Source organism: Panthera pardus, unplaced genomic scaffold (genome assembly GCF_024362965.1).
Source record: "Panthera pardus isolate Hobbes unplaced genomic scaffold, ASM2436296v1 HiC_scaffold_1, whole genome shotgun sequence".
In the NCBI taxonomy this organism is placed as follows: domain Eukaryota; kingdom Metazoa; phylum Chordata; class Mammalia; order Carnivora; family Felidae; genus Panthera; species Panthera pardus.
Window position 1 is genome coordinate 78,955,123 of NW_026526654.1, and position 22,606 is coordinate 78,977,728.

A 22,606-nucleotide genomic window follows, 5' to 3' on the forward strand; every position below is an offset into this window, starting at 1 on the left:
GGAAGGCTTCGAAGAGAATGGGCCAGGGAGCGGGGAAACTGGGAGGCACAACTAAAGTGAGGCAAGAACAGTACACTGCAGGCTGGTTGAAAGGGCTTTGAATGGCCGTGCTAAAGACTTCTAGGAAGGCCAAGGGAAGCTGAAGGCTTTGAAGCTGGAAAATTACATGATCATATTTGGATTACACTGTGGAAAGCTGTTTAGATGGGAAAGACGCTGGAGACAAGGATTCTAGCCAGGCTTTTACTGTAACGGACCCAGACAGAGGTGCCAAGGGCCTACACAAAGGGAATGAGAGGGAAGATGTGAAGGAGGGAACGGATTTGAAAGTCATTTCAGAGTTGGGTCTTGGTAACATGCAGGATGAGGAGGGGGAAGAAGCTGATGAATCCACTCATCTTGGAGGGAGATTATTATTTTTTGCCCTAGGTCCAGGTCTGTCCTGGGCCACAAGGGCTGGCAAAGGTAAACGAGGACATCTCTGGCCTCAAGGAGCCCAAACTCTCATCTCTCAGGGGGTTTCTACTCAGGCAGCACCCAGACAGGAAAAAGAAGTGTGTGAGGTGCAGAGTGTGAGTCAGGGCAGAGCACTGGGGGTTCAGCTGCCCGGCAATGCATGTCCTGCGAAAAGGCATTTAGATTCAGAGTTGATCAAAAACAAGCAGGCTGGCCAAGCAGAGCCGGCTGCATTGGACTCTCCTCAACTAGTGATCTCTGTAATGGCTCCCAAGTTTCTACTTAGAGGAATTCAGTGGATAATTTTGGCATTAATTTGCGCAGGGAATACATGGTAAGAATCAGATTTGGGAGACTAAGGTAAGGAGTGTTACTTTTGAGATAGATTGACTCTGAAGTTCAGAAGAGGGAGGCTGGAGGGGCGCCTGGATGGCTCAGTCGGTTAAGTGTCCGACTTCGGCTCAGGTCATGATCTAACGGTTCACGGGTTAGAGCCCCGCATCACACTGTGTGCCTACAGCTCAGAGCCTGGACCCTGCTTCAGATTCTGTGTCTCCCTCTCTCTCTGTCCCTCCCCCACTCTCCCCCCCCCTTCTCTCTCTCTCTCAAAAATAAAAACATTTTTAAAAATTAAAAAAAAAAGAGGAGGGAAGCTGGAACTATGGTCCTGGGGCTCAGTGAAGAGGTTTCAGGAAAGAAGTCGGTGCCTTTGATGGCAGGATTAAGTTTCTGAAAAAGAGAGCTGCAGGTGTTTTATATTTAGATGTCTAGTCAGATGGTAATTACACCTCTTCGTAATCAGTCAAGGAAAACTTCTCAGAGAGGAAGGAAGGACTCAGAACCTCTATGAAAATTAAAAGGAAGAAAGCTCAGCAGGTTGAGAAGAGATCCTGTAGGCACAAGGGAGGAGGAGGGTGTGGGGGACAATGAAAGATGGTGGAAGGACCGTGGGACAGCCAGAGGGCACGCGTGGAAGGAAGGGAAAAGAGGGGGAGTACCGTGCCTCTGTGCTCACCCTGTTTCCCACTGCATCCATGCTTCCTGGAAGCGAGCGTCATCTGTAATGTTTTTCAGGGTGACGACTCAGATGAGGAAGATCTCTGCATCAGCAACAAATGGACTTTCCAAAGAACCAGCCGCCGGTGGTCTCGCGTGGACGACCTGCACACACTGTTCCCCGGAGGAGACAGGAATGGGTCATCGGGAGACATTAGGATGAGGAACACCACCAGCAGTGAAAGTGTCCTCACAGACCTGAGCGAGCCCGAGGTCTGTTCCATTCACAGTGAGAGCAGCGGAGGGAGTGACGGTCGCGGCCAGCCGGGCAGCCACAGCGCGGGCCGCGAGCCGTTCGACTGCCCCGGCCAGTCCTGCCCCGACAGCCCAGTCATGCTGGACGCCACGTTCGTCAGCGGCAGCCTCCCACAGTCCCCCAGAGACGTTCTCAGCTACCCCCTCCACCCAAAGAATGAGAAACCCACCAGGACCAGAGCCAAATCATTTTTGAAACGTATGGAGACACTCCGAGGGAAGGGAGCGCACGGAAGGCATAAGGGGCCGGGGCGGACCGGGGGCTTGGTGATCAGCGGGCCCGTGCTGCAACAGGAGCCAGAGGCCTTCAAGGCCATGCAGTGCGTCCCCATCCCAAACGGGGATCTCCAGAGCTCGCCCCCCGCTGCCTGCACCAGAGGGCTCCTGAGCTCCGGCAAATGGAGCGGGGAAAGCAGCCAGTCGTTAAACAGTGGTAGCGGGGTGAGCACGCCCGGCCCCAAGGAACGGAAAAGCCAGGAGGCCAACAAGCGCGGGGGCATGTACTTGGAAGACCTGGACGTGCTGGCCGGGACGGCACCGCGGGACACAGGCGACCAGAACCACGCACACGAGTTCCATTCCCAGGAGAACTTGGTAGTGCATATTCCCAAGGATCACAAACCAGGAACGTTCCCCAAGGCACTCTCTATCGAGAGCCTCTCGCCCACAGACGGTAGCAATGGGGTTAACTGGAGGACCGGTAGCATCTCCCTGGGCAGACAGCAGGGCCCTGGTGCCGGGGAGCCCAGACTCATGGCGTCCTGCCACAGGGCAAGTAGAGTCAGCATCTACGACAACGTCCCGGGCTCCCATTTGTACGCCAGCACGGGAGACCTTTTGGACTTGGAGAAAGATGACCTCTTCCCTCATTTAGATGACATCTTGCACCACGTCAATGGGCTCCAGGAGGTAGTGGATGACTGGTCAAAGAACGTCTTGCCTGAGCTGCAAACACACGACGCACTGGTTGCAGAATCTGGATTATGCCCCTTTCCATCGCCTAATCAGATCACCTTAGATTTCGAAGGCAACTCAGTCTCCGAAGGTCGGACAACACCCAGCGATGTGGACAGAGCATCTCTTAATGAGTCGGAGGCCACTGGGGTCAGGGAAAGGAGGGATTCTGGTGTAGGGGCCTCTCTGACCAGGCCAAACAGGTTGGTGGCATGATTTTCAATCCGTCTCGTAATAATTATGGTGTCTTTATTTAAGAAACGTTTAAAGAGCACATACTAAATGCCTGACCCTGTTTGAGGTGATACACGGGATTAGGCTATTCGAACACAAGTATATCTTTTGTGACAAATATTATGGGGATTGAATCCGTGTCAACTCACATTCATTTCTCTGAGTGTTTATCCTTTAATTCAATCTCAGTTTTACTAAATATATATATATATATATATATATATATATATATATATATATATGGTGAGTATACATTGAAAGCATTATGCTAGGCACCATCAGGGATCACTGGTAAGGGAGCCCCAGGTACTTCCCGTGTCCTTGCTGCAGTATTAATTAAACAGCTCCACCTCAAATTTTAAACTTTTTTTTTTTTTTTTAATCCTATGATAAATTTCTGAGACTCAAGGGTGCATACTTCACAAGTTTATTTTGGCTTTAAAAAATGCCCATTACAGGGTACATTAAAGCTGTTTTACAAAGAGCATTTCAGAAGCACCCTTGAAAAATGGGCCCGGAAGAGCTTAAAGCAGTAGAAACAGTAATACTGTACCTGCCGCTGGGCTCTTGTTGAGACAGACATGTGTCTTGGGGTTCCCTAATGTGTTGTCACTTCAGGGGTGCGTCTTCATCTGTGCCTGGATGGAATACCTTCAGGTTCCACCTCCACAACAAAGGAGAGTTAGAATGCAGACAGGACGGCAGTGTGAAATGTTCTACGGTTCCGGAACATTCCACATCTCACTTTCTGTCTCGAGCTCTCTGTCTGCGTCTCTCTCTCCCTCCACACACACTTATACATACACCGTCTCAGCCGCTTTCAACACTTTGGGAGCAAATTTAGGAATAAACAAACAAATAAAATGTATTATGTCACTTATTTAAAACCTCCCAACAAAACAGAGAATGACCTTTTTCATTATCAGACTTGAAAAAAAAAAAGGTTTCTTCTGTTCATTCTGTACATTGGCGTCTCCTGTTCCATTTGCTTTGTGATTTTCTTGGCTCGAAAACTATTTTGATTAGCTACTTAAAAGTTAGTAACATCCTGTGTTTTCCAATGACATATCCACTTTGTGACTGGCTTCTCTGACGGTCTTTCCGGTAAAGGCGACTCCGATGGAATAGTTTCCAGCTCTCGCACCAGCCTCAGCCGTCCACGGCACCCCACATCAGCAACCAGACAGCCGGCCAGCTGAACCTGCTCCAGCGTTTCTCACTGCTTCGCCTCACGGCCATCATGGAGAAGTACTCCCTGTCCAATAAACACGGCTGGACGTGGTGCGTAGTGTGGTCACTTAGGAGGGGATCGTTTGTTCGAGAGCTAAGTACACAGTTGCCAAAGCTTCAGTATTTAAGTTCTGATTTCTGAAGAAGCCATTCGTTCCGATCTCCTGGAAACCATGCCGGAGCTCTGCCTTACTGTCTGCCTTCTGTGCTGCTGCAGCGGGGACGTGATGTCGCCTGCAGGAAGCATTGCTTTATCTGTAGCTCTCTTGTTAGTTTCCAGGGAAAGCAGTCAGGCTCCAAGAAGGAAACAAAGACCAGCAAAGGGTGATTAATAGTGAACAGAGGAATTAAAAATAAACTGGCCATAAAATAATTCTGGCAGCTTGCAAAGAAACAGCTGTCACTCGTACCTTCTGGAGCAGGGCAGAGCTCAACACTTAGAGCGTTGATTCATTCAAAGAGCATTTGATTCTTCAACTACATTTTTGCGTTTACCACACTGGCAAATAAGAACAAGAATATGCAGTGAACCTTTATAGTAAGGAACTGACAAAAGCATGTGTTGAAACCTTAAGTAAGTCCCTATTTTAGATGAGTTGATGGATTTGAAAAAATATAAAATATGTCATTAATCGTCTTATGTTATATATTATGTATAGAGAAGGATCGAAAGTGCCTTTATAAAAATATTTTAGGAAGTTATAAATGGCAGAGTCAAATCAATATATGCTTGTATTAAAATTTCCTTTAAAAAGTTCGACCAGTTCTAGAAAAGTAAGAACGTAGCCAAGAAGTGCTTCATCATCTCTCCCCTCCTTTCTCCCCCAACCCCAACTAAATTTCCTCTTCTCATAGTTTTTAAATTTCTTCTGTCTTACTGGGGACAGTAAGTGTCATTCACAATTAAACTGGAAGGCTGTCCACTTGACTTGAAAACAGAGCCATAAATCCATCCCGCTAACATGAATCATGCTGTTTAATAGTTAGACATCTAACATAGGCAAGGGGCACACACAGTATTTCCATGTAACGTGATTCATTAAGGGAGAGATGTTGAATTCCCCCTGTGTCTGTTGGTTGTTCCAACAAAAGCTTGGCTTCCCTCTTGCTTGCTTTCACAGCCTCTCCCCACAGGCTGCCCCAAGAGGCTCGCGTGACCTGGTTTCTGTGAATTCTAGGTCAGTTCCAAAGTTCATGAAGAGGATGAAAGTTCCTGATTACAAAGACAAGACTGTCTTTGGTGTTCCCCTCATAGTTCACGTGCAGAGAACGGGACAGCCCCTGCCTCAGAGTATTCAGCAAGCACTCAGATACCTGCGTAACAACTGCCTCGATCAGGTATGGTTGGACATCCCAAACACAGGCGTGCATTTATGGAATGCCGGACCAAGTCCGATCCCTCCAGTATCAGATAAGACGTGCCTCACCAAACAGAAAAGGCACTGTGATCTTTATATGTCAGCATTGAATTTGACCAGGTTACATCCTTATCAAGCTATTTGAAGGTATTTCCTCACTGGCAACTTGAATGAGGTCCTGAGTGAAAATTCATGTTAATAGCTTCTACCTGTGCTGGCAAATTTACATTCCCCAGAAACTGGGAGTTATGCTTTACACTGCATTTCCTTTTAATTATTGGCCGACTGCCGCCACTGTTTTCACAGCATGGTTTCACCCCTTTCCATCATTCTTTCAGCACCATGACCAGGAAAACTTAAACCAAAGATGAATTAATTTATTTCTTTTTAAATGTGCAAGTAAATGTTGAAAATGATGTCAGCTAAGTCAAATATCCCCTCATCCTGTAGAGTTGATTAAAATGCTAAATAAAATATTCAGAGATCGATTTCTGTCTCCAGGACTGTTTGGGAACCGCCATAATGGTGGCCTATGATTGGACCCAGAGTGCATTCCAGTCTGTAATTTACTAGGCCAACCCGTTGCTCCTCCAAACTAATACCCATTAGTTTCTTAAATATCCTGCCCCCCAAAAGAGCCATATTCCCACTTGATAAATTACACCCTGGAGTAGTGGGGGTATTTTCAGGTAAGTCTTCTACAGTGGCTTTTGTGCATCATACCCTTTAATACCATGTGAATAATCCATGCCCACCTGAGATTATTTGCACCTTTTAATGATTTACCCTTGGCCTTGGCCTCAGTGAATAGGAATGAGCTGAGCTACATGAACTCACAGATCCTGGCTACTTATGCTTGTAACTACCCCAAAACTGAGATCGCAGTCAGAATCAGGATGGTCTCTTGATGAATCAGGTACCACTTTTCAATGGAGCTAATAGGAGTAACTTCTTCATATGATGCATGATCCCCTTTTTGCCTCCCCACTCCTAAGTTAGAGAATGTACAAGTACACATTTCTTCCATTTATTTCGATGGCATAGTGGAGGGCAGGAGTGGCTGCTGTTACTGTCATGGTGAGGACTATTTTGTTTTGAGAAATGGCTTTAGTAGCTTCCCTGGTATTTCTCAGAAAGAAGGGAAACAGACCACTTTTCTATAACTGTGGTGCTCAGCAGATACCCCAGCATTAACTGACTTGTGAATAACATCTGAATAGAGCAAACCAGTGAATCCAGTTACTTAAGCATTATTATTATTTTTTTTTAATTTTAGAGCTTTTACCAAACTGCACACCAATCAAAGGTGGATCATCTATGAATATCGCAAAACCCAAGATTGTGTTTTGTGGAGGGTAACCTTTTTTTCAGACACCTGTTTTTCCAAGCTTCTCAGTTTTCCTAAGGGTTTACGAGACGCGTCCTTCCTCTTGGCTAATTGCCTTAGAGTTTTTGGCTCTGCCTTCCCAAGAACAAAAAATATTTTGTTCTAGACATTCTAATGCATGGCCAGTGAATGCTTCTCAGCAAAAGCTCTATCAAGGGAAAACAGTGTTTGTTCAGGAATACCTAAAGCAAATGCAATCCATCTATGCAATTGGCTCAATAATAGTAACATTTCTTGATGCCCAGCATGTTCTCGGCATCATACTGAGTGTTTTACCTTCACTGCCTCATTTAATGCCATATCCACCCTGGGTGGGGTTGTCCCCCAGGTGGCAATGGTGGAGCCAACACTCGCTTGAAAAGCCAACTCCAGAGTCCAGGTTTTTAAAAACTCCACTCTGCTGTCACCTGTTAGAATTGCTTGTCCCCGTGGATCTAGGGTGATGCCATCTCCAGCATCAAGGGACACTTTGAGAAATAGCCCTAAACAACTCATTGATGAATGCATCATTCTCTTTGTGCATCATACCCTTTGTTTGTCGATGATGTTGGTTATTACATGAGGTGATAGCCTTCCTGTGATAATGGAAGAATCTTTTTCTGGCCCCAACACCTGAAAGCATTGTGTTTCTTTTGGATGATGAGTCTGTTTGTTTAGCTTTTTTAATATTAAAAACAACTGGGTATTTTTTCCTCTCTATATTAGCTCCTAGAATGATCAGAGCCAAATGTATATTCTGCCTGTAGTAAATATATGTAAATATTTGGCATGAATTTTGTACGTCCACCTCATTTCTGGCTGCCCTTTTCATCTTTATTTTCCTTTTGCTCAAATTTTCTTATCTTTTATCTTTAATTTAATTGTACCTTATACATTTTAGAGATCATTATAGGTCACCTTGAATTCTTTCTTGAACAAAGTTGGATGGGAGTAAATGAATTACAGTACCACTGTTCTACTCACTCCTTTAGTGTAGACTGGAAACTACTCAGGACCCCTGTAGATTCTGAATCATGGATGACATCAGTAAGACCACTGTTACTGGGTCTAGTCTCCTATCTGAAGGAAAAGTCATACAAATCGAGAGAAGGATGGTAGGCACCAAAATCTCCTCAATCCTGGCTCACTGGCTTATTCCCGGTCTCCATATCAAGCCTCTAACTGTGTTTTAAATCTGGAAGAATGCCTTACTGAGAAAACAGTGTGCTGGCAAACCATTGTGGGCAAAAGACTGATTTCGAGGACATAAATACCGATTATAAATGTAACCAAAATGAATGAGGCAACCCTCTCTTGTATCAGTCAAAAGTAAGAATCCATAAGATGTCAACGGGACTTTCCCCAGAGCCAGTTAGGACTTCATGAAGCCCTCCACACCTGCAGGGCTCCCCACCTTGTAAGTCCCTCCCCTTCACCATCACAGAGTGTGGAAAGCACACAGAGACTCCCCCCCCCCCCCCTCTGGTCCCGGTGAAGAAGGAAGGTGGCAATAACAAGGGCACAAGGGAAAACCAGACAAACACATGGAAAATTAAAACCAGGCTTAAAAGGAAGACTATTCTAGAGACTCTAAGAGCAAACAAAAGCACATAAAAGTGAATGAATCAGTAAAGAAAGAGGGGACAAGAGTAAGAGGGAAGGAACATGCATCACTCTAGACTGTTCCTTCTTCACCAGTAGCACCTCCTTAGAACCGAAAAGTTTTAGGTCTGCACAGGATCTTGAGATCTCAGCCCCTGAGTCATAGGAAACCAGAGCATCCAGAACATCCTTTCTCTAACTGGCTTCTGTGCTGCCTCCCTTCACATGGTTCCCTTGAACCACCATCCAAGACTCTCCCAAGGCTTTGCCCTGGACCCCGGGGAAGGAGGCTTCCTACCATGAGCTAGACCCCTTTTCCTCATGCTAAGCATTCACCTCAAACATAAGCATTCATCACCAACAGTTGAGCGCAGCCCCCCGGGGCCCTGAAACATTGCCAACATTTCCCCTCCTACACTCCCAAGTGCAGAACAGTTTATAGATGATGAAACACAGTGTATGCATTTTCACCCTTGCAGCTGCCCATAGATGAAATAAGGAAGTTCAGCCTTCAATTATGAACCATTTGTATTCAGACATAGCAGTGTGTGAGAGGAGCCTTGCTTTGTTGGCTGAGCTTTTATTTCTGCCCTAAATCAGTGGCGCACAGAAGCACAGGTTATGCCCATCCTGATGAATGTGAAGCCACCGCAGGGAGAGGAGAGGCAAAGCCTGCAGTGCTCAGAATCAGAACCCGCCCCTCCTCCATTCACCCCCCCCACCCCCCCCACCCCCACCCCCACCCCCCGCACCCTGTACTTAGGAACCTTTCTCTTTCTGCATAAAACCAACCTTTCTTCATTAGCTGAGCACATTTCTGAAGAAGAGGAAATGGAAGTCCTGATAAACATCATTAAGTATTGAATGGATTAGCATAAAAAGGATGCCAAGTAGGAGATTTAATGTTATTTAGATGAAATTTGAATTCTAATGCAGCACTCATGCCCGACCTCTCATTCTAATGGAACAGTAAGTTTTAGAAGCCCAATTATTCTGGGAAGACACTTCCTACTCAGTGCAGGTGCCCTGTACGCGCTGCCTGTTCATCATGGCCCTGCTGTCTACCTCAGATGACATAAATGATGCTCTGGGGCCTCTCTAGGTTATACTTTGAGTCTGCTTTTTCACAGCTGGGATTTTAGGTGGAAGACAAAAGAGAGGAAAGTAAAACTGGACCAAGGGAACGCTCGCCACTCACCCTTTTACTTGTGAAAGGAGAGATCACATGCAAGATGCTTGTGAAATGAACTCTGCATTGCTGACCACTAGTCTTCCCGTCTTGGAGAGGGTGTTGGAGCCGTGCTTTAGCGGCACACGAGAACAGGACCTGCTGTGGAGCCTGCGAGGCCTCGTGCGAAATGAAAACTTGAGCTTCTTTGTTCATAACTTATTAAGAATTTCAAGACGGTGACAGCAGAGAATGAAACCAAGCATGGGGCCCTGTGTGACTACCAGCAGTGACAGGCGCAGAGGCAAATGAAAGACATTTCACACTGTTTGGGTCTTCCTCATAATGAAGCTGAGGGATCTGGGGCAGCCTCCCATCCACAGTGATGACAAGGCTGCCCTTAGAAGCGACAGCTTTAACATGGTTTCTTCGGTTCTCTGTTTTCACTCAGAAAAAAAAAAAAAAAATTTTTTTTCACCAGAAGTGCAAATTTCATCACTCCTTTGAAAACTTTTCAAAGAAATGATTATTGCCAGTCACTCACACCAGCCGCCATGGTTGCTTAATGAAGGTAGGTGGACTTCTCCTTATTCTCAGGGTCTCTACACCATCAGAAGAATCTTCTAGTCACTGTGTCCTGGGAATTTTCCACTGCAAGGAACAGAAGAAGACAGTCCCAAAATGGCGCACCCAATAGGAAATTCATGAGCTCCTGTAACAAGAAGTCAGGAAGTAGGGTGGCTCCCAGGTTAGTTTTTTCATCAGTGTAGGGCTAAGGTTGAAGACTGGGGTTTCTTTCTGCCTTTCCCTTCTGCCATCCTGAGCTACTACATCTGGAATCTGGTCTGAGTTCAGACCACCTTTTCCTTATTAAGTTTAGGAAAGAAATTTCCTTCTGTGCTTCCAACAAAAATCCACAGATCCCACAGATATTTCCCACATCCCTGGAAGATAAGGGTGGGACGGGAAGGTTATTGTCAGAATTTGAGGCAGAACAAATAAATACCTGACTGCCCTCTGGACATCCTGTGAGATCTAAGTCAGAACAAGCAGCTGAGAGCCCGCAGCTGGAGAGCTCCAGACATGTCTAAAATAATTAAAATAACAATATTTGCTGAAACTAGAAAGAAACTTGGAAACGGAACAATACGAGGAAAACATTGCTGGGATGTGTTTGTACGTGCACGTCGGTACTCACCCAGAGATGAAGCCAGCAAGACTCGGGATGCTCGTAATTTACCCACAAACACCTATCTGCTCTATTCTTGATAGATTCCAATCAATAGTCCTCTGCTGCTAAGAAAATAATAGGAATTCTCAGGCGGAATGATACCAACTCACAGGAGGATAAATGTTTGTGAGTCATACTCCACAATTCACCCTCCAGGCACTTCGATTCTGAGAACTCCCGTGGAGCACAGCCCCGTGGCACCGTCCTGGGCCTCCTTCCAGAACTAGAGAAGTCGAGAATGTAACCAGGCTGAGGATGGACCTCACTTTAGTAATCGTTCATCTGACACCTTGAATTTTTCTTTCGACAGTACGTGCTTTCTTCTCAGGCGCTTTGATGAAGTTTGGAGCCGTTGCCAGAGGGTGATAAATGTCCTTTGCATTCTTGAAGCAGTCGTCTAAGTGCGGCGAAGTTTTGCATTTTCTAGACATTCCAAACTTTAAGAAATAAAAAGGAAAGCAATTAATGTTTTCAGTGACAATATGCCTGAATATTCCTGATCTGTGGAATTAGGGTGCTAAGCCTGGGAATGCAAAAAAAGTGTTACTAAGGATTCGGTTTTTATTGCCACAAAACGTAGCAGCGTATGATGTCCTTTGCGATCCATTCCGCTGACGTGTACAAAACCTGAGTATTCTCTCATCGCTCAGACTTCTCCCCTTGCTGTCACTGTACTTTAAAGGAATTAGGACAGCTCTCCATTTAGAGCAATAACCAGGAGAGATTTCCTCAGACACCTGAACTTGGGTCAAGCCTGGCCTAGCACACGGAGCAGCCGCTGACATGGCCTGAAAGTTTCCCCAGGCTCAGGGAGGAGGAGCCATGGCTGACCGGTGTGCGGCTGCTTACCTGTCTGACTGCTCAAAATCTCCCCACCTTTTTGGAAGTGAGCCAACCTGTGAGCCCTTCAGGAGTGAGAAGAGTAGAGATTGAGGGTTGAATGAACGACTGAGTTTGAGCAACTCCGGGCCCTACAGGCACTTAAAAATAGCTGACATGCTGGGGCACCTGGGGGAGCTCAGTCGGTTAAGCGTCTTGATTTCGGCTCCGGTCGTGATCTCATGGTTTGTGGCATCCAGCCCCCCCATTGGACTTCGTGCTGACAGCACAGAGCCTCCTTGGGATCTTCTCTCTCCTTCTCTCTCTGCCCCTTCCCTGCTCACGTGCACGCAAGCACACACTCTCTTTCTCTCTCTCTCAAAATAAATAAATGAACATTAAAAAAAAAATAGCAGACATGCAAATTCACTGTAAACCAGGGGTCCCAGAGAAATTCAGTCATTTCTTGGGTAGAGGCAAGTCCAGAGTGCAGAGCCTCTTGAGGAGCCAAGAGTGTAACCTGCCGACCCTGGCAGGAGTCTCCATTCTCCTGGGGCTCTGCTCCACCTCAACTCATTCCTACTAGGAGCATTATCCCCTTGGTTCCTTACTGCTCCATTTCTCCATTTACATGTCAAAGAGAAGAGGAATCTAAGCCCTACATAAGACAATGCCTTAAAGTGAAAAAAATGCCACCCAGGGATCCTCACTAGAGCCACAGCTTATGCACATAAGTAACCAGGTAGAATAATGGGTGCCAAGCATCATATGAGAAACATACATAGGGAGGATTACAGGGGTTCCAAAGGAGAACAAGAAATAAGACCCTTAAATCAAAATACATGTTTATGGTATTATTTTGTTTCATGAGCATATTCCCGATGAACTTCTCCCCCAAAGGTGCACTGCTTGCTTATCTGGGACCCACCAAACCTTCCATTGACCAAACTTTTTCAAAACCCCCCACTAAAGCATCAACCCCAGACAGCAGGGAATTTTGTCTGGCCTGCTCAGCTCACCAATGGCTCCTAGCAACTGTAAATATGCCTGTGATAGGGTGGTATTTAATCATTGCTTGTTGGATAAGTGAATGCCATGATAGCATCTAGTGTGTTAGAAGGCTACAGGTTACAAAACACTGTCATGCACATTTTCTCATTTAATCTCCACGAATGCCCTGTGGGGTGGAGTATTATTCTTATCTTTATTTTATGGGAGAGGAAGTCAGCGTTCAACTACTGCCCGAAGTAACTAAACTCATCATTCACGGTTTTACCAGTTTGGAAGCAATTGCTACTCATTCTGGTCCTGGTTCCATGCCCTCTCATCACTCCCAGGTTGCTTGCTTTAGGAAGAGAATGACTGGGGCCAGGGCCGCCTCGCTAACACGTCCCTGTGACTTGTTTCAGGTGGGTCTTTTTCGAAAATCGGGCGTGAAATCTCGAATCCATGCATTACGTCAGATGAACGAGAGCTTCCCTGAGAATGTCAGCTATGAGGACCAATCTGCTTATGATGTGGCGGATATGGTAAAACAGTTCTTCCGGGACCTCCCAGAGCCTCTTTTCACCAACAAGCTCAGCGAGACCTTCCTCCACATCTATCAGTGTAAGTGGAAGCCATGCAGACCACTGTTCTCATGCGCACACATCCACGTAAAAACATTCTGCAGACTGAGTGCTTGTTGTACAAGTAATACATAAATCCATAAAGAAATATATGAAAGTTATCATCTACACTTCTTTCCAAAAGTAAACTTTGTTCACAGTTTGATATGGAAATCTCCAGGCCATATTTTACGGGTCTGAAAATACCTTTTTGACATCAAAGTTTTCCTTCTCAGTAGGGTTTTGCATAAGATCTAAAACTAACTTTCGGGGGCGCCTGGGTGGCACAGTCGGTTAAGCGTCCGACTTCAGCCAGGTCACGATCTCACGGTCCGTGAGTTCGAGCCCCGCGTCAGGCTCTGGGCTGATGGCTCAGAGCCTGGAGCCTGTTTCCGATTCTGTGTCTCCCTCTCTCTCTGTCCCTCCCCCGTTCATGCTCTGTCTCTCTCTGTCCCACAAATAAATAAAAAAACGTTGAAAAAAAAAAATTTAAAACTAACTTTCGATGTACTTTTAATAACTTTAAAATGCAAAGGGGACACAATGGAATTTATTTGGTATATAAATGTTTTTATAAACTTACTTAATTTTAGAGGTGCCTGGGTGGCTCAGTCGGGCTAATCATCCGACCCTTGATTTCAAATCAGGTCATGAACTCACCGTTCATGAGTTTGGGCTCTGCATCAGGCTCTGCCCTGACAACATAGAGTCTGCTTGGGATTCTCTCTCCCTCCCTCTCTGCCCTTCCCCGCTCATGCTTTCTCTCTCAAAATAAATGAATAGCATTAAAAAATATATTTTATCTTTTTAAAATAAACATTTCCTTGGGATATATGAAATTCAAAGCCAAATGATCAGAAATAAGAAGCAAATGTATCTTAATACAATGTATTTTAATTGGTGAAAAGTAAACAAACCAAATGAAGCTTAGGCCTAATTCAAGTAAGTAATATTTTCACTTGGAATTTTTTAAGTGATGCTAAATTGACAATTCTCAGCAAAGCCCCAATAATTAAAATAACCATTGAATAAAAAATTTTTTATTCTTCTGAAGGTAGCATATCCTTCTGAAGGTAGCAGCAAAGGGGGATATTAGAAATGAACACATGACTCTTTTCTGGATGCAATAATATTATTATTATAAATTATTTTAATGGTCCAAGTCCCAATATTTTAGGAAAAAAAATATTTGGCTGTGGACTTTGAGTGTTCAGCAAAATATACCTGAACTGGGACTCAACATGGAATTCATCCAGTTTGAAGAAGATCCCTGCTATAGAGAATTCTGGGCTAAATGTGTTTCAGGAGCCTACGATATTGCAAATCCAAAAGGGATTATAATAAATACCACTTGTAAAAACAGGATAAAGTGATGACCCACTAAATAAATATTATTTTGTCAAAGTGAATAAGTTAAGTTAAATTAATGGTACATGTTGTGTGAGCCCAAACACAGAGAGTTTATGATTTTGTTGCCATAAGAGATTGAGCTGCCATGAAGCCTCCCTCATGGTTTGGAACTATCATATATGATTCTTTACATTTAATCAGTTCTCAGGTTAGGGTTGACACTAGTCTAAGGTTAAAGCCAGATGATTTCCAAGAGATAAATCCCTTTGGCCCCTTCTGAGACTCACCAGCAAGAAACTGGATCAAAGCAGGGTTTATTTTAGCTGAGCAAACATTTGCCAAGTTCCTCTTATGCACAGGACACTGGGCTGAGTGCTACAGCTGATATGGATGGGTAAGACCTACTCTCTGCTCTTAAAGATCTTACAACTGAGGGATGTGAGACATATCATAAATAACTGCCGTGCAGCAAGATTGGAGAAATTCCACAGTAAGCTTACAAAGAAAACCCAAGGAGGTTGAGATGAGGAATCGAACTTGGTTCCACAACGGAAGGTTGGGCTATGGAAGAAACACTTGTTGAGTTATACAAATAGCATGAGCATGTGTCAGGGAATTACAAGGTATTCATCTGGCTGGCATGAGTGGTAACTGTACGATGTAGGACCACTGACACTGAAAAATTAGACTGGGTCCATACCAAGAAAGGGCATTGAATATCAGGGCAAAGAGTTCATACTTGATTCATTAAGCATTGAGGAACCAACCCTTGGGTGTTGTTGAGGGAGTTACCAGTTAGAATGCTCTCGGCTATAAAGACAGAACCAGAAATCCAACAAATAGCTTAAACAATAAAAAAAAAAAATCATACAATCGCACATGACAAGAAATCTGGAATTATGTAATTCCAGAGCCGGTTAATTTCACAGCTCAGTGATGCCAGGCTTGAAGTCAGCCTCTCTTGGTTATCCCCTGAAGGTCACAACTTAGAATTATGATTACCACAACTTATAATTATCATGTCTTCCCCAAATCACATTCAAAGTCAAGAAGAGAGCAGAAGGGCTTCTCCTTGGGCAAATGTCTCTTTTTATCAGGGAGATACATTTACAAAAGTTCCTAGCATTTATCTTGGTCCCATAGGCCAGAAATTATTTATACCTTCTCCCTTCAATCAGTCACTGGAAAGAGAAGGATTACCATTTGGGAGTTAGGCCAGCATGGTTATTCCCTAGTCTGCAGGAAGAACCCACCTTCCCTGAGCATATTGCAGCCCGCACCTGAACAGAAAGTGTGTTTTCTTGTAGAGGGAGAAAGAGGGAGTAGATGTTGAATAGGCATCCATGTTTGTGTCTGCCACAAGGGTAAATATCCATCAGAACTGCTCTTGTGACCCATGAATGTGGAAGTGGTGAACAAGAGATATTGGACTGTCCAGGAACCGGGGGTTAGTGAGTGAGCTAACACAGTAAGTGAAGCACTGGGTTACCTGCAGTGACTTCCAGCAGTGAGACTGGAAATTCAGTGTTCCGTGGATAGACTCTAGAGTCAAAGAGAGGGACCGTTCTTCCTCCCCTTTTCCAGGGCAGTTTTAATTTTAGCTATGTTGCTTCTTGGACTTTCATTAAATGATTAATTGGAGTTTGGACGGATAATGAAAATATTTGAAACCCACTGGTCTACAGGAGGGAGAAAGATGGAGGGATCAGAGACTACTCTGTAGTCCTAACATTTGGTGACTGGGAGAATATGGAAAAGAAGAGGGGACGGAGAGCTGGTTTGAGAGCAGGGAGAGGAGAGGTGTTCAGAATCAACTGGACATTGAATTTGAGATGCCGATAGCCATCCACATCGTTGCCATTATCAACATTTAGATATGCAGGTCTAGAGTAGTCTCCCGAGAGCTGAGAAAGAGGCAGGAGCCACACGAGTGCCGAATGTAACAGAACGGTCAAAGAGGATAGGATTCAAAATGAATGCTGAATTTAGGGATTAATAGTTGACCTTCACAACAATTTTTATAGAAAATAATAGAAGATCCTTTCTGACAGATAAAGGGAAAAGTGACTAGAGAGAAAGTTGAGACAACATGTAGCCATGACAGATGACTCTTACAAATTTTGTTGTGGAATATTGGCGATCTGAAGTTAAACAATGCACACACTAGACATCTTAGCCAAAGCAGCATATTTAAAAGCAGTTCAATGGCTCAGCTGAATTTATAACACTTCAGTGACAAGCCTGAAGCATCTGCTTCTGTTTCAGCACAAGCAAGAAAAAAGAAAAAGTTTCTGCTATAATTTGAACAAAATGGCTCTTTTCTACTAAACCCCGGGCTGTCTTGTGCCACTACACAGTGGACGTAGCAGGGGTCGAGATGGTTTCTAAAACATTGACTGTACAGCAGGCTTTTCCAGAAATGTGGATTTGCTGCGTGACTGGGGTCCAGAGGGTACCCAGCCCTGGGATGTACAATGATGGAGAGGATCCAGACCCGGGATGAAGGTCACACCACAGGCCCTCTGAAGCAGCAGGTTCCAATGTTTTTTATCATGTACCCCTACCACTAGTAAATATCTGAGCATGTATACTTATTTTTCATAGTAGAAATATACTGTGATATACTATGATACACATTATAAAACGTACGCAGTCAGTATTTTTAAAGCATGAGAGAAAACATAAACACCATTGAAAATCCTGATATCTTCTTCTCTCATGTCAAGGATTGTCACAAGCGCATTTCCTCCACCCCTTCAGAGGACAGACACCCCACTGCAGACACCTGTTCTAGAACATGGTATTTTAAGAAAGACCATGTAACCAGAGTGAATTCTTGACCGGGTCTTTCAGAGTCAGAGGTATAAGGGCATTGAGTCAGACCTAAAAGATCAGTAATGAACACAGCCAGGGGGCAGCATAATGTAGTGCCTAGCATCCGTTTGCTGGGATTTTCCCTTTCGGTTCACATCACCTATTTGGGGCCCGCACCCTTCTGAACCTGCATGGCCAGCACCCACCACCACCACCCCACACGGACCACCCTGAAGGAGAGTGGCCCGACACGGCCAGACCCTCCCCATCACCCTAGTCAACCTGGATCCTCTTCCCCAAGTACAACCTCAACTTCCATACTCCCCAAGATTTTGAAATGCGTGACACTAGGTCACCGCATGAAGCAACAGCACACTCCCTCTGCACCAAGCCCTGGGGGACTTGTAGGAGAAAGGAAGATGTGTCCGGCTGACCCTCAAGGAGCCGAGCCTCTAGGAGTCATTCGAGAGGGCCAGCCAGCTCCGTCCCACCACTCGTGGTTAATAGCGCCAAGCTGGCATCGAAGCCCGGCTCCTCTGCTAGAGGTGGGGAAAGGCGAGGCCGCCGTCCCCTAACACAGTGGTGTCCAAACACGTGCCCCGGAGCCCTGGGCCTCCTGAGAGGTGCTTCCCAAGCTGTCTGGTGGGAGGGTGGACATGAGGGAAGCCAGGCTGACCGTGCCCCGGCCAGCCGCCAGCTGCAGTCAGAGCAGAAAAACAGTTTGCAAACAGCTGAGCAGGTGGCTAGCTCAGAGACCGTGAAAGGCCAGGACGGGGCCGTTCCTTGCCAAACAGCGTTTCTTGTTAAGGCAGCGGGTCCGGAGCCGGACTACTTGGGTTCCAGTCCCAGCTCTGCCTCTCAGCAGCTGTGAGGCCTGAGCGGTGACTTACTTCTTTGTGCCGTTAGTGGCTGTCGCCATGGTAGTCGGTGATGGTCATATCTCTGAGAGGGTCTGCACACCGGGAAGGTGGAGCTTCCTCACGGGCCCCCAGCTGGCTCCTCCTGTGGCTGTTCCTCTAATGACCCGCCACCCGCCTTTCTGCAGATGTCCCCAAGGAGCAGCGGCTGCAAGCAGTGCAGGCAGCCGTCCTGTTGCTGGCCGACGAAAGCAGGGAGGTCCTGCAGACGCTGCTGTGCTTCCTGAGTGACGTGGTCAACTCGGTGGAAGAGAATCAGATGACACCCATGAACCTGGCTGTGTGTCTGGCCCCCTCCCTCTTTCATCTTAATTTACTGAAGAAAGAAAGCTCCCCCAGGTGGGTTTTTCTCATCAACAGCCATAATCCTTAGATATTCCCCATAGCTCATTAAACGAACAAACAAACAAAAAACACTCTAGTATTGTACTTCAGTTTGGGGATTTGTCAGCATTTAGTTTATTATAATCAGAAAATGTTTCAAGGGGCACCTGGGTGGCTGAGTCAGTTAAGCATCCGACTCTTGGTTTCGGCTCAGGTCACAACCTCACAGTTTGTGAGTTCAAGCCCTGCATGGGGCTCTACGCTCACAGCATGGAGCCTGCTTGGGATTCTCTCTCTCCCTCTCTCTCTCTTCCCCTCCCCTGCTCGTTCTCTCGCTCTTTTTCTCTGAATAAATAAACTTTAAAAAAAAGAAAGAAAATGTTTCAAGGTGAGCTAATTCATGTGCTCAGATATAAAACCAGGTAGTACTGAAGGATGGCCATTGCCATCCAGAAAGCCTGAGGCATTGTGTTCTGGTGTGTATGTAGTGTGTGGGTGGGAAAGAAGTCATATTTACAATCTCTTATGAAAAAAGCAGGACTTAAGACCTGAGAACAGCAGCCTGTAAAGACGTGGTTTCAAATTTGGGAAAAAATAGATAAATTTCTCCCCCAGCAGTTACTCCTGCCCTTGTATTTTTCCAAGGTTTTTCATTATGAGCTGTCAGACTCTTCCCCTGACTCAGAATATCTGTGTGGTCATTGTTTTTATTTGGAAATGAGAAAGTCTGGGATCTGGATTAGCATCTTGGACAGGAACCGAAAACAAAAGGGACAAGCTCTGGATTGCGAAAAGCTCTTGGGTTTGGGATCCGCTTACAACTCTGTCCTTCAATTATAGAGTCATACAGAAGAAATATGCCACCGGGAAGCCAGATCAAAAGGACCTCAGTGAGAACCTGGCCGCGGCTCAGGGGCTTGCCCACATGATCACAGAATGCGACAGACTGTTCGAGGTGAGTAACCGCTTCCAGCAGCCTTCCTCGTAGCTCTTGGAGCCAGAGAAGATGCTTGGAACCGTTGCTGCATTTGCGGCTTATATGTGTTTGTTCCTGATTTTATGATGACAGTAGTACACAACGTAGCTGTGGTCGTTGCCCCCAACAAGCGTGAGGGGCCCTGTATCACTGAGGCCCTGACAGTTAGACACCTGGGGCTACCGTGATGATGGTTTTCAAGAAAACGGTTCCATTGCCCTCCATTGCCAGCTTCGAGGCCAGCCAGCCAATTATGTTGGATGTGTTAACTTGGACCTGATTAGGTTCAACATCTGCGTAACCCTCTTGGTTCTGTGAACCAAGAATCAATGACAGGCTCTGAGTGTAGCCACAGATGTGTTTAAGAAGTTATTGAAGTAGACTGCTGGCATACTTTTTGTGGTGGAATTGGCATCTGTAAATGGGAAAAGTGTGCTAAAAAGGTAAAGCTATTTCTGACTCATATTTGATGTTTCTCTTAAGTCTATGTGCTTTAAGTTTCCTGAGCCCACATTTTGCCAAACCGAAGAAAAATACGTTAAAAGGAAAACGGAAAGAATGAATGGGAAGTCATTGCAATGTTTTGGATAATAACTGTAGTCTCAGAAACATATTTGCTTTTCCTGACTTTGGGAAACTCCCCCACCCCAGCCTTGCTGCTGATCTTGGGAAACTATCCCCATGGCGCTAGGCCCGTTGCCCACACTGTGGGTTTTGACAAAATTACTTTGCTTTCTCTAACTATTAGTTTCAGCATTTCTTTAGCTCAGTATGTTGGTCTTGTGTGCATCCGTTGATTCAGGTCCCACATGAGTTGGTAGCCCAGTCCCATAACTCCTACGTGGAGGCTGAGATCCACGCTCCGACTCTAGAAGACCTGGGGTCCCAGCTGGAGGAGAGCGGAGCAACTTTCCATATGTACCTGGAACATCTCGTCCAGGGGCTCCAGAAAGAAGCCAAGGAGAAGTTCAAAGGCTGGGTCACGTGCTCCAGCACAGACAATACAGATCTTGCTTTCAAAAAGGTAATCTCAGGGTTGTAACAAAATTACCCCCATGTCTAACAAGCAGGGATTTGTTTTGCTTTAAAAATGGCCACTCTCAGGCGCCTACGTGGCTCAGTCAGTTAAGCGTCTGACTTCGGCTCAGGTCATGATCTCACGGTCCGTGAGTTCGAGCCCCGCGTTGGGCTCTGTGCTGACAGCTCAGAGCCTGGAACTTGTTTGAGATTCTGTCTCCCTCTGTCTCTGACCCTCCCCCATTCATGCTCTGTCTCTCTCTGTCTCAAAAATCAATAAACGTTAAAAAAAAATTTTTTTAATAAATAAAAATGGCCACTCTCTAGGGCACCTAGGGGCTCAGATGGTTGAGTGTCCAATTCTTGGTTTCTGCTCAGGTCATGAACGCAGAGTCTTGGGATAAAGCCCCATGTTAGGCAGACACTGAGTGTGGAGCCTGTTTAAAATTCTCTCTCTTTCTCTCCCCCTGCCCCTTTCCCCTACTAGCATTCTCTCTCTCACTCTTAAATTAAAAAAAAAAAAAAAAAAAAAGGCCACTCTGTCCATGGGGCTTGGCACACACACAAACAGGTCAAAGATCCACTCTAGAGACCACCAAGCAGTCCCTGGCGCATGTAATCAGAGTACAGAGTACCAATCTTATCCTTGTCCTTTAGCTGTGTGACATTGGGCAAGTCACATGCCTCTCTGTGCCTGGTTTTTCATTTGCATAATGGACATATTCCTACCACTGTTGGAGGAGGGCTATTTAAAAATCAAATGGGTTAGAATCTTTCCTGGCACACAGTAAATACCGTGTGTGTTGATGGAGATTATTTGTACGATCACTGTTATTTTTCTTCTAAGCTTAAAGATTAACATCTTAACGTCTTAAACCTGAGATATGCAGAATCACTTCCCAGTGACATAACCAGTGATGTTTTTTGAGCGCCCAGTGAAGTATGGTAGGTTTTCGTTGGAACTAGTTGGCCCCTTCAGCCTTCGATGGTGTCTTTCCCAAGGTGGGGGACGGGCATCCGCTGAAGCTATGGAAGGCCTCTGCGGAGGTCGAAGCGCCCCCCTCGGTGGTTCTGAATCGTGTGCTGAGAGAGCGTCACCTGTGGGATGAGGATTTTGTGCAGTGGAAGGTTGTGGAAACTCTGGACAAGCAAACAGAAATCTATCAGTACGTGCTGAACAGCATGGCCCCCCATCCTTCCAGGGACTTCGTGGTTCTCAGGTAAGCCTGACTCTAGGGTTTAAGATGTTTTTGTTTCCAGAAGCAGATTAAGAGCTGCATATTTAGGGGCGCCTGGGTGGCTCAGTCGGTTAAGCGTCCGACTTCGGCTCAGGTCATGATCTCGTGGTCCGTGAGTTCAAGCCCCGCGTCGGGCTCTGTGCTGACAGCTCGGAGCCCTGGAGCCTGCTTCGGATTCTGTGTCTCCCTCTCTCTCTGCCCCTCCCCTGTTCATGCTCTGTCTCTCTCTGTCTCAAAAATAAATAAACGTTAAAAAAATAAACGTAAAAAAAATAAAAAATAAAAAAAAAAAGAGCTTCATATTTAAACATTTCGCACAGTTCTATCACCTAAGTTCAGCCTCTGCTGGGAACTCTGAGCCAGTGCTTGCTGCCCTCAGCGACATCTGACTTTGTTGTATTTATGCCCGACTTCCTGCTTCCTTCACCCAGTTTACAGCTGTGCTGGGCTCTCCTCTGGCCCCTTTCATTACGGAGCAGACGGTTTATTAGGCCATAAATACTGCTCATTTCCTCAGAACAGAGTCCCGAGAATAAGCTGCTGTTGGTCCAGTGGGACTTGCTGCCATGTTATGCAAATTGCCTCTGACTTTTCTCCTGATTTTGCCTTTTCTCCCTTGGGGAAGCAAGTCTTT

General features: G+C 45.6%; 1 protein-coding gene across 7 annotated transcripts in view; it reads left to right on the forward strand.

The window, feature by feature from the left end:
* The window catches only part of STARD13 (StAR related lipid transfer domain containing 13), a 183,428-nt gene that overhangs the window by 153,156 nt on the left and 7,666 nt on the right, over nucleotides 1–22,606 (forward strand). For 5 of the 7 annotated variants that reach the window (XM_019447795.2, XM_019447792.2, XM_019447796.2 and 2 more), the window contains exons 5-12: nucleotides 1,531–2,924; nucleotides 4,066–4,236; nucleotides 5,307–5,523; nucleotides 13,139–13,337; nucleotides 18,546–18,756; nucleotides 19,582–19,696; nucleotides 20,520–20,741; nucleotides 21,737–21,954. In XM_019447795.2, the coding sequence (XP_019303340.1) occupies nucleotides 1,531–2,924; nucleotides 4,066–4,236; nucleotides 5,307–5,523; nucleotides 13,139–13,337; nucleotides 18,546–18,756; nucleotides 19,582–19,696; nucleotides 20,520–20,741; nucleotides 21,737–21,954 (2,747 nt within the window). The remainder of the gene's footprint in view (nucleotides 1–1,530; nucleotides 2,925–4,065; nucleotides 4,237–5,306; nucleotides 5,524–13,138; nucleotides 13,338–18,545; nucleotides 18,757–19,581; nucleotides 19,697–20,519; nucleotides 20,742–21,736; nucleotides 21,955–22,606) is intronic. The other 2 variants (XM_019447794.2, XM_019447802.2) reach the window with 1 other exon arrangement.